The 11,813-nt window shown below is 49.1% G+C and overlaps 1 protein-coding gene across 1 annotated transcript in view; it reads right to left on the reverse strand.

The window, feature by feature from the left end:
- Positions 1 to 1,295: 1,295 nt before the first annotated feature.
- Positions 1,296 to 11,813, reverse strand: part of PPIP5K1 (diphosphoinositol pentakisphosphate kinase 1) — a 96,756-nt gene continuing 86,238 nt past the window's right edge. Inside the window, exon 31 of the mRNA XM_067555390.1 lies at positions 1,296 to 3,201. Within this exon, the coding sequence (XP_067411491.1) occupies positions 2,432 to 3,201 (770 nt within the window). The 3' untranslated portion in view covers positions 1,296 to 2,431. The remainder of the gene's footprint in view (positions 3,202 to 11,813) is intronic.

Genomic DNA, 11,813 nt, shown 5'->3' on the forward strand with positions numbered 1-11,813 from the left:
CAACTGTATTTACCTTGCAAATGACAGACACAAGCTCTCTGTGTAAAAGGCTCCCCTGCCCTTTCCATGAACACAGTAACTAAGGGCTGGAAAAGCTCCTGCAGGCTCTGCCTTCATTAAGAACTTTGTCAAATCCAGGAAGCCAAGGCTGACACCTCTGCCACTTGCACAGTGGACACCACACTAGATTTCCTCCTCTTTTCTCACAGGTATTAGGCCTCTCTCTAAGTCAAAGACCAATTTCCACCCCAAACGCCCACCCTCATTTTGCAGGTTCCCGTTAACTCTCCCAAGCTCAGCCGTGGCAATGCCGTGCTGGCATTGTGAATGGGGGACACAGGCGGAACGACAGAGTCAGGGCTTAGCCTCACATCATGCTCACATGGCTCATCCCCTCCAATAGGTGAATGGGCAGCAGCTGGAACACAGATGTCAATTACACATGCATTTCTAAGACTCCATCATCTGAAGTGTAAAGGAGGGCGTCTCTCCCATATGGAGGCTCAGGAAGCTTTCGGTGCAGCTCAGTGGCTGACCTGCATCCCCGCAGCAATAACTCCTCAGAGGGAATCCAGCCTGCTGGAGACATTGAGCACTGCATTGGTAAAGACAGAGGGAAGCCAGACACACACTGTAGCATATTTACTGTGAACATACATCCTGACAGCAAAGAGCTCTTTGGGTACAGCTTCACCAGAGAACACAATTCCTAACTACAGACACACACTGACAAACCTGTACCATAAATACCGCCCTCCACCCACAGGCAGGAGCAGGGCATTGGAGCTTTCTGCTTGCTCCAGCAGATTGTCACGTTGCTGAAGAGGTGAAATCATAGCCCCTGCCCCTGGAGATGGGGAGGCCTCTAGCTGCAGTGGCTCAGGAGGCAGGACTCTTGCAGTCTCATGCCTCGACACTCATTTGCATACATACATATTAAATAGTTTGTATTGTATATACAACAGATTTCCCCTCATCAGTGTCTTACAAATAAAACCTGACTTGCTCAAAAAGCAGTTGCACTTTGTTTCTGTCGCCACAGGGCTCAGAGCTCAAACCTCATTCAGCCCTCAGCGATTAGAAAGACCCGTCTGCGTACTCCCTGCGCAGCCTCTTAGAGTGGGCGCCATGCCCCTCCCTGCAGGGATCCCAGCCCAAAGGGACACATGAGAGTCAGCCACTGAAAGGGCTCCCTCCACAAGATGTGGTCCCCAACCTGACCTCGCCGTGCCCCCAAGTAAAGCTTCCCATTGCCCTCCCTGCCAGCAGTGCCTGCCCCAGGTCCCCCGCCAGTGTTTCTCCAGGCAACCAGAACTACCCTCCAGACTTGCCTGTGCCCCCTCACAACCATTCCCACCTGGGGGTGGCTGCCAGGCAAGGTGGGAGAAGCAGACAGTTACCAGACCTTTTAATATATTAATAAATATAAACTAACACTCAGCTACCCTGGGCAAGTGGACAGTCAGGCTCGGCAGGGGCAGTAGGGCCCCATGGAAGGAGGAGCTGGTTTAGGTGACAGGCAATGCCCAGTGTTACCCATTTCTTATTAAATCACATAAAAGACATTTCTGAACAGGCTTGTAGCGAACCTGCAAGCTGGGATTTCTCAGTTCCAGAAGCCACTGGCTTGCAAAACATTCTTGTCACTGGAACCGCCACACCTACTGACAGTGCACCACTGCCATGCCTTGGGATCATTCTCATGCTTCCAAGGACACTGCAGCTTGACCAGGAGAGCCTCAAGCTGCCTTCAAATCTCCTCCTTCTGGTATATTGCAGCAGCCAGAGAGCAGGAGACCAACCAACACAGCGCAGCTGGTCAGCACAAACACGCAGCTCGTGTGTTCTGATGTGGGCTGTGCCTGTCATGATGCCCTAGCCTGCCAGACCCTATGCCCCTCTCCTTGGAGTCAGTGGGTTCACACCAGCTGCAGGCAGCAGTCACCTCCTTTGCCCTCATTACCCTGACAGCTGTGGACCACCTCCCCTTCACCCCTCCTGGCTCCAGTGTTCAGCTCAACAGTGCCATTGAAAAAGCCAGCCCGTCTCAGGCCATGGCAGCTGAATGGCACGCATGCCCTAGGCCTTCAGTGGGAGTCTCTCTTGCTCACACCAGGGCCGACTGTTTTCTGTGTAAGGAAGGCAGGTGATGAAGAGCTGACTCTGATGTCTCTGAACAGAACAGACTTTCCCCTGTCCCATGGACCAGTCTCCGATAGTCCCGGAGGCTGCAGCGCTCTGGAGTGCCAGCTGCTGTGCAGTGAGTGACATAAGTGATTTACCCAGTGGGCTGACTGGATGGCTAGAAGCTTTATGCAAGACATGGACACAGCTGAGTCCACTCCAGGCTTGAGGAGACATGCTGCTTCCTGACATTGACTGTCTTGGGACTTCTCCCTTCTTCCCAGTATGCTGGCCACAGAGGGAGCGGCTAGTTCTGCAGCTCCTGCTGGAAGGGTGACTGCTGGTCCTCAATACTTTTCTCATTGGACAGCTGTTGGTCCTGACAGTGGTGACTGGACTGACGCTGCTCTGATACAGCATGATCCATGGATGGCTCCTCTTCTTCCTTCTCCAGCATCTCCACTAGCGGCCACTCCTCACTTGGCGCCAACATCTGCCCCACTGGCCCCTGCTCAGCCAGCTCAGCCATCTCCTCAGGCACTAATGGCCTGATCACATGTGGCTCGAACATCTCCCCAGCTGACCCCTCTTCACTTGGATCTGATGTCTCCCCAGACAGGCCTATTTCACCGGGCTCCAGCTTCCCTTTCTCACTCTGCTCCCGTGTTTCTTCAGCTGGCTTCTCCTCACCGCGCTCCAGTGCCCCCTCCTCATCTTTTTTGGGTGTCTCCTCAGACAGCCTGGTCTTGCCCTGTTCTGGAACCTCCTCAGATGATCCCTTCTTGCCTGGCTCTGGGACCTCCAAGAGTCCTGTCTCTGGCACCTTCATCAGACCATGTTCCGGCATCTCTCCCGTGGGCTTCTCTACCAAGGGCCCAGAGCCACCCAGCTCTAACTCGAGTGCCTCCCCTGAGGGCTCCATCTCACCCTGTTCAGGAGGCTGGCAGTTCAGTCGCTCTTCACTTATTTGGGGACTGATGGAAGCTTTCTCAGTGAAGCCGAAACGAGCGTAGTTCTCCAATGAGGTGGGTGAGGAGGGGCCTGCGCTGGAGACAGTACTGGAAGGGCCACTGCTGTCTGCAAAGCAATTCCAGAGAGTGTCAGACAAACACTTAGAAAATCAGAACTTAGCTAAAAACCTCAGCTGGAGTCTGTGCTGAAAACCCTATTCAAGGGCATGTAGCACAGTCCCAGACATCAGCACCTGACTGTTCCCTCCAATAGGAATGCAGCACTGAGTGAGCTGTGCACTGGGGTAGGACCCAAGTGCAGGCTAGAGTCACCCTTTGGCGTGTGTTTGGCAGCTGAACTAACATTCCCCGGTTTTTCTACCATACATGTCAGCACGCGTCTGAGCCTAGACCAGGTTTGGGGGACAGGGAATCTCACAGTCACTTTCATTTCTTTGAAAAACAAAATGTTCAGCTAATGGTGCCAGACTGACAGCACTGGAGTCTATTTTACCATGACTCACTTGTCTGGGGACTAGCTGGGGATGGAATTCTACCTGGGGCTCAGGAGAAACCACTTCAAGGGAGGAGAGGGAGTTTGGTCCTTGTGGGCCATCCAGTCCCTGACCTGCCTGTTGAGACTGCCCAGTAGTGCAGTTTTGGTGAGGGTTTTGGGATGTTGACACATACACGCCAGGAACTGAGCAAAACAGGCCCCTGTATAGTTACCCGGCCTAGTAGTAGAGAGCAATGTGTACATGGATTCTCTCAGTCATTATGTCTGATAACTGTGTTATGTGGCGGTTCTCCCTCTGCGGAGCAGGAGGCAACCAGAACAGCCAAGAGGCAGGTAGAACCAGACCACCACTGGCTCCAAAAAGCAGCTTACTGGAATCATGCAGAATCTCTTCCAAAAGTAGACGACCACCTTTGAGTAACACAGGCCCAACAGGCTTTCAACTGCTTACATTTCTTTCTCAGTCCAGTGGCTCTAAACTCAGATGAGGGTGGGACATACCAGGCATACTGATGTGACAGGTAAGAGCCACCTCTCCCGTGCTCTCTCAAAAGTACATCTGGCATTTCTGCACATAGCAGAAGTAACTAGCAGCAAGGCCAGGAACGGAAAGGGAAGAACATCAACATTATTTACACACTTCTGCAAACTATAGGACTCCACTATCAAATATTACATCCACCAAGTCCAAAAAATTATAAGCAGCCCATAAACGATAGCACGAAGTCCATGTAGCTGACCTGCACATTCTTCCATAGGTACACTCTCCAAAGGGAGTGAGGCTATTGATCTTATAGTGCATACGTTGAAGTCTGGAGTAGGACCCTTTGCCTGTGGAATAAGCACCTTCTTTCATTTTGCAGTAGGTGAAAGGCAAGAAAGTGGGATACAGATTTTCTGTATTATTTTCTCCTGGTGGCAGATACTTTGATTGCCCATCACACAGCAAGAATGGCCTTGTTTCTCCTTGAGGTGCCATGGGACCAGAGAGAAGAAACTGCTAATTTGATGAGCCCTGTGAAACCTAGATAAAATCTTGGTCTGGATTCCAGAACTCGAGAGCCATCATGTCCTTGTGAAATGGGCAGTACTGATGCACTATGGATTGAGTTCCCCACACAATCTTAATTCCTGGATGAAGCTATCACCGAGTACCACAAATGCACTCTTGCTACAATGAGCAGGGATGCAGAATAAATATTTAAATAGTGGACCAGTTAGATCTTATAACATCACACTTAGGTTCTAAGGTGTATACAATCTTAAGTGTACATAGAACTATGGCCAGCATATTAGAACCCAACAAGATATAGCTTCTTATTGTTGCATTAAGGGCTGGTAGCTGTAGCGTATGGTAACTGGAACTCAGGCCTGCCGACAGAGCCCTGTGGGAACTGTAACTTGCTGAGGACTGACGGCTTCCAGGGATGTGCATCACCTTCAATACAGAATCTAAGGGCCTGTCAACATGAACCGTTAGTCTGTGGAAAGCTGGGCTGTGAATCTATCCTGCACTAGCCTGCTGCAGAGTAACTATGCACCTGGAGCCTACTAACACCATTAACAATTCATTAATGTGCTTTGCTCTAGTCCCATTTCAAAGACAACGAGATCAAAGTGCATTAACAAATGGGTTAGTGCATATCAGCAGAACACTCAGAGACAGTTAGTCCAGGTGATTCATACCCCAGCTTGCCATGAACTAAATGTTTGCATAGACAAGCCCTAAGCTGTGTTCTTGAGTTAGGGCCCCACGACCTCTGTGACAAGGAGAACTAAATTCAGTGGCACTCCAGGGTGGGAGGCTGCAGTCACTGCAGAACTTAATTAAAAATCGATACCTTTTAATTTAAATTAATTATGAAAATAATTAATCCATTCAGTATAGTCACTGCTGGATTATTATTTGGAAGAGAGGAAGGTGATCGGGAACAGTCAACATGGATTCATCAAGGGCAAGTCATGCCTGATCAACCTGATTGCCTTCTATGAAGAGGTGACTGGCTCTGTGGATGTGGGGAAAGAGGTGGACATGATATACTTTGACTTTAGCAAAGCTTTTGATAGAGTCTTCCACAGTATTCTTATCAGCAAGTTAAAGAAGTATGGGTTGAATGAATGGACTACAAAATGGATAGAAAGCTGACTAGATCATCGGGCTCAACGAGTAGTGATCAATGGCTCCATGTCTAGCTGGCAGCTGGTCACAAGCAGAGTGCCCCAGGGGTCAGTCCTGGGGCCAGTTTTGTTCAACATCTTCATTAATGATCTGGAGGATGGGGTGGATTGTACCCTCACCAAGTTTGCAGATGACACTAAGATAGGGGGAGTGGTAGATACCCTGGAAGGTAGGGATAGGATACAGAGTGACCTACGCAAATTGGAGCATTGGGCCAGAAGAAATCTGATGAGGTTCAGCAAGGACAAGTGCAGAGTCCTGCACTTAGGACAGAAGAATCCCATGCACAGCTACAGACTGGGGACCGACAGGCTAGCAAGAGTTCTGCAGAAAGACCTGGGAGTTACAGTGGATAAGAAGCTGGATAAGAAGCTGGATATGAGTCAGCAGTGTGCCCTGATTGCCAAGAGGGCTAATAGCATATTGGGCTGCATTAGTAGGAGCATTGCCAGCAGATCGAGGGAAGTGATTATTCCCCTCTATTTGGCATTGATGAGGCCACATTTGGAGTATTGTGTCCAGTTCTGGGCCCCCCCACTACAAAAAGGATGTGGACAAATTGGAAAGAGTCCAGCGGAGGGCAACAAAAATGATTATGGGGCTGGAGCACAAGACTTATGAGGAGAGCCTGAGGGAACGAGGCTTGTTTAGTCTGCAGAAGAGAAGAATAGGGGGGTATTTGATAACAGCCTTTAACTACCTGAAAGGGGGTTCCAAGGAAGATGGAGCTAGGCTGTTCTCAGTGGTGGCAGATGACAGAACAAGGAGCAATGGTCTCAAGTTGCAGGGGGGGGGAGGTCTAGGTTGGACATTAGGGAAAAGTTTTTCACTAGGAGGGTGGTGAAGCACTGGAATGGGTTACCTAGGGAGGTGGTGGAATCTCGATCTTTAGAGGTTTTTGAGCTGTGGCTTGACAAAGCCCTGGCTGGGATGATTTAGCTGAGGTTAGTCCTGCTTTGAGCAGGGGATTGGATTAGATGACCTCCTGAGATCCCTTCCAACTCTAATCTTCTATGATTCTATGATCAGTTAGACCCTGTGCATGTGAGCAAGAACCAGCCAGCCAAATACCTAAGACACAGAATACCCGGAGCCACCTCAGAGCACTGGCCCACCCCGATCAATGTCCCATCTCCGGCCATGGCTATTCCTGAGGTCAGAGATAAAAAAACAAACACATCCAAAGAATACACTGGGAAGGAGAGGGGAAATCAATTCCTTCCTGACCCAGGTAGATGGTCAGCCAAAACCCTGAGCGTGAGCTTGTAGAAACGTAAGAAATAAACTGGCAGTGAGCCCCAGGGCTGCTGAGCCCTGCTCCCCATCATCACAAGCAACCCACTCACACAATCACACTCCTAAATTTCTCCATCTCTCTCTCAAAACTAAGTTGTTTGCCCCAACAGCTCCTATTGGGAGGCTGTTCCAAAACCTCACCCCTCTGGTGGTTAGAACCTTCTTCTAATTTCCAGACAGAATTTGTTCATGGCCAGTTTATACTGATTTGTTCTTGTGCCAACATTGTCTTTTGAACTCAAATACTGCTTCATGCTCCCATGAGATATTTGTAGAGAGTAATCATACTCCCTCTCAGCCTTCTTTTTGCTAGACTAATCAAGGTAAGCTCTTCCAGTCTCCTCTCAGAAGACAGGCCCTTCATTCCCTTGATGATCCTAATAGTTCTCCTCTGCACCTGTTCCAGTCTGAATTCATCTTTCTTGAACATGGGTGACCACAACTGTACACCAGTACTCCAAATGAGGAGTTACCAGTGCCTGGTACGATGGCATTAATACTGTTCCAACTCTACTGAAAATGCATCATCTGATCCATCTCTAGTACTGCCTTTGCCTTTTTCACAGCTGTTTCACTCCCAGGATTGATCTCAGCTAGTGCATATCACCCACAGCCCCTTTGAGGAAGCAATATTTCAAGCTATTGAGAGTCAATATGGGTTGACCCAAGCTGATGCACCACAGAGAGTGAAATCTGCATGTGCCACAAGAAAAGTAGGGCTTTGCTACAAGACAGAAGGTATGCAGGCAGCCTGACGTCAGAGTAACTGGGTGGTTCAAAGTGACATAACGTGTTCATTTAACACTTCTTTTGGAAGTTTTGCCCAAGATCAAAGCTTCTGGTTTAAAAGCCCATATTTCAAAATGCTCTAAAATCCACATGCTGTACTGTAAAGGAAAATACCATTAATTAAACAGAGGGAAGATGAAAGACTCTAGTAAGCAGTTAGGGGAATACAGTCATGATTCATGCTCCTCAGCTTTCCTGAACAGTCAAGAACAGCTCTGGTACCCCCTCATGCATTTCTGCACAATGAAAGAGATGGAATAGAGCCTTTCTTCCCAGAGAACACAATCATTTCCACAACCTGAAGAGGAAATATTTTGTTCTAGATCCGATCGTGTTTTATGGTGTCTGTATTCTCGCCTGGGGGCACTTAGTGAGGCAGGAAGAGAGTGTTTGGGGTTTGCTACATGATCAGCCACTATCTTATCTTCTCCAGCTTTTTCCAAAAAAGGAGGGACCAGTAAACTTGGCTGAGCACAGGATCTGGGTAGAATGAGGTATTCATCTTCCAGGGATGGAGCCATAAGTGTTGCCTGGCTATTGAGCTGGAAGCCATGGCTCGGGCTGAGAACCTCACTGTAGCTGATAGCTCAACAGAAGCAAAACACTGTTGCTAAGGAGACTTTCTTTAAAGTGGAACTAAAGACAGAGTGATCTCTTTCCTTAAAGACTTTGAGATCTTCCAGCCAGGAGAGAGAGAGGCACTTGAAAAGCTAGTAGCTGCCAGGAACGTTCAGAGGGTGTCAGAAGAGTCAAAGTCCTTTTTGGGAGTGACCTCCATCCTCCTATCCAGGAGTCCTTAGGGTAGAGCTTTCCCCGACGGAATAGCCATATCCCTGACGAGACTCTGCAGCAGCCTCCACCCTTGGTCTCTCAGTAACAGAGCCCTCTGATTCTTCCATGCTATCCAGCCTGAGGTGGCTCTTGTTAATGTGCCTTATCAGGCTTGTTCCATCATCCCTAATCCCTTCCTCGAAGGAGGGAGGAAGGTGCATTGCAGCCTTAGGGTAGGATTTTGCGGGAAGAGATTTACTTGGAGGCTCACTCTCAGGAGCCTGCACAAGTTGGATTTGAATAGCGGAAACAACCTTGTTGCACATAGCTTGAAATTTCTCAGGGGGAAATTTGCTGCATTTCCCCCCACTCCGTTTGGATTCAGAGCCAGACATCTCATCTTTCTCAGTGGAGGAAGAGGAGTCGAAGACTCGTATCTCACAGATTTGTTTTGCTTTTTCTTTCTTTTTTCGCCTTTTATGATTTGTTAAACTTTTTAGCACACTTTGGGAGCACAGAAGCTCTGCTGTGCTTTGGTGAGGCCTTTTATGGCTTGCCTTCCTTGGGACCTGGAGCCCTCTCCAGAGGTCTGGCTCTGAATCCACCCCCATTGAGAGGGAATGTGTTATCAGGCTCCTTCTAGTTGGCTTGAGAGGAAGGAGGACTGATCAGAAGCCCTGCTTCTTTCCCCAGGGCACTCAGGACCCACTTAAGATTGGGTGGGAGGGGGGAAATTTGTAGCCCCATAAGCCTCCCTTTCTTTGTTCTGCAGGGGTCTCTGGGGACTTACCCACTGAGTCAAGCAGTCAGGGTCCTACTCACTTCTAGCACCTTTCTCTGCTCTGCACTGGGGTTCCTGGTCCATTTTTCCCCCCACTGTAGTCACGGCTCCACCTGCCTGTTTGACTCGTACAGAGTTCGGGACGGAAAACTGGGCACCATGCACCATCTACCAAGCCTGGGAAGGTTGCCTCACAAATAGAGCACTACTTGGATTTGACCCTGTGCTTTCTTGGCTGTCCTGCTGTACCTGCAAGGGACAGAGGAGCCAGAAAGGAGATGCTGCAACAGAGACTTAAAGAGGGTTAAACCCCTGAAGGGTTAACTGACCAACGAAGGAGCAGGAATGAGGAGGAGAGAGAATATTGCTCCTCACTGTCAAAACCTGGGCAGAAACAGTTCAAATTGCAAAGGAAGTGCAGGAGCAGTAGAAGCCATCAGTGTCTGCTGAGAAGGAGACAAAGAATCTCTTAGCTAGCAGGAGCAGAGGGGGCACTGCCAGGCTGTGAGGAGCCAAAATACTGATCCACCTCTGTGAGGCTGCAGTGAGAGGAGAACAGCCCAGATGTCCAGCCCAGTGGGAGATGCCAGGTTACAGCACGTTCTGGTATATCAAAGGAGCACACTGGGTCCCTCACCTAGGAGACAAGCTGACAGTGTGCTTACCTCATGAACGGAGGGTCACAGCCAACCCTCACTGTAAAGCACTGCAAGGATGTTGAGTACGCAATACGTGGTTAGACATGACAGTATCTCGTTAATTAAGTCCATGCTCTAGGATGCATGTTACATTTTATTTTATATGTAAAACATTTGTTTCCAATACGTCTACTTGAATCTCTGTGTTTTGTTAAATAAACGTATACTTGATTTCACTGTGAACATATCTAAGTGCTGCGTGTCCCGTGCAGCAGTGATCTGAGCTGCGGCTGATACGCTGGGGTGCGCTGTTTCTTTGGATGCAGTGCATCTGTGAATGCTACAAGGGGTGGACACTTGAGGCTTGGAGTCTGCATGGGAAGTGTCATAATTACACTAAAATGACTTTATACTAAAAACTATACTATGAACTAACCAGGGGCTGGAGTTGTTCAACTCCATCTGGCACCGCGGCTGTTCCCTTACAAACCTCGCCTTCGGAACGTGCAGAAACTCTGAGAGGCGGAATACAGGGGGCGTGTGAGCTCTAAGAAGCATTGCTTGGAGAAGGTTCTACCATCAGATGCCAACAGGCGGCACAATACCCAAAAGAAGGAATATGCAGAGACACTTGAAGAACACTTGATTTTTCATCAGCACCTCCTCAAGTAGCTAGGCTCTAAGCTCAGAGAAGATAAAAACCTCATGGCACCGGAAACCTGGTCAGGACCTGTAGGTCGAGAACCCACATCTTATCTGGGAGACGGGAGAGTGCAAAAAGAAAGGGGGAGCATGGCTGCTGTACAGGCTGCAAGGGCGAGAACCTCCATCTGCTCACCTAAGTGGCCTCCTTCCACTTCACCTTTTTGGCACACTGAATCTTCCCCTTTTGTCAATGGCCTGGAGTGTATAAAGGTCACTAGCTGTAGGCAGAGCAGGGTCACTCTGCCTTACCTCTGCTCTCCTCATCTTCGACTCCATACTGAGTTGCTACCCAGTACAGAAAGGAGAGAGCCTCAGCTTCATGGCAAAAAAGCCAATAAAATAAAGCCAGTACTGAGCCCAAAGGAGAGAGGTATATTTAGCCAAAATCTGATGTCGGAAGGAGAATTCAGGGCTAGATAAGACCAGGAGCGGAACAGAGGCATGAACCTGGAGGTGTAACTTCTGGTCCTAAGCCCTGCCCTCCTGCTGAAGGAGCCCTGCCCTCCTAGCCCTGCCCTCCTGCTGAAGGAGAGGAGAATCCCACCCCAACAAAGGTGGAAATGCCAGACACACTTTCGACCACTGCTTAACAAGGAAAAGTCTCGTGCAAAGGACCTAGACATGAGAGAATCCTTATTTTCAAATACAGTCCCAATTACTGTGGGAAGTGCTGCCCCTCACCTCACCATGCAACAGAGTGGAGGGCGTGTCCTGACCTGGACTGCCTTTAGAAGGAATGGGTGAATGAACTGTGGTTAAATCACTGGATGGACACTCAAGAGATTTACATTCCCATTCCTAGTTCTGTCACTGTACACTGCCGTGTAACCTTGGGCTAATCCCTTCCTCTCTCCTAGGCCCAGTTTGTCATCTGCAAAGGGGATTAATAATACACATCTGCCCCAGACAGGGCCAAGGTGAGTGACCAAGAAAAGCCTCCAAATAAAATAGCAAAGAGGGGAACATCCTGGCAGGGAGCCCTCGGGGAGAATGTCAAGAACAAACAGGTATTCTGCCTTCTGGCTCAAAGCCATTGCTATTTGTCAGGGAGAATCAGACACAT

Source organism: Emydura macquarii, unplaced genomic scaffold (genome assembly GCF_026122565.2).
Source record: "Emydura macquarii macquarii isolate MOO-44397 ecotype Brisbane River unplaced genomic scaffold, CSIRO-AGI_Emac_v2 contig_1644, whole genome shotgun sequence".
NCBI lineage: Eukaryota > Metazoa > Chordata > Testudines > Chelidae > Emydura > Emydura macquarii.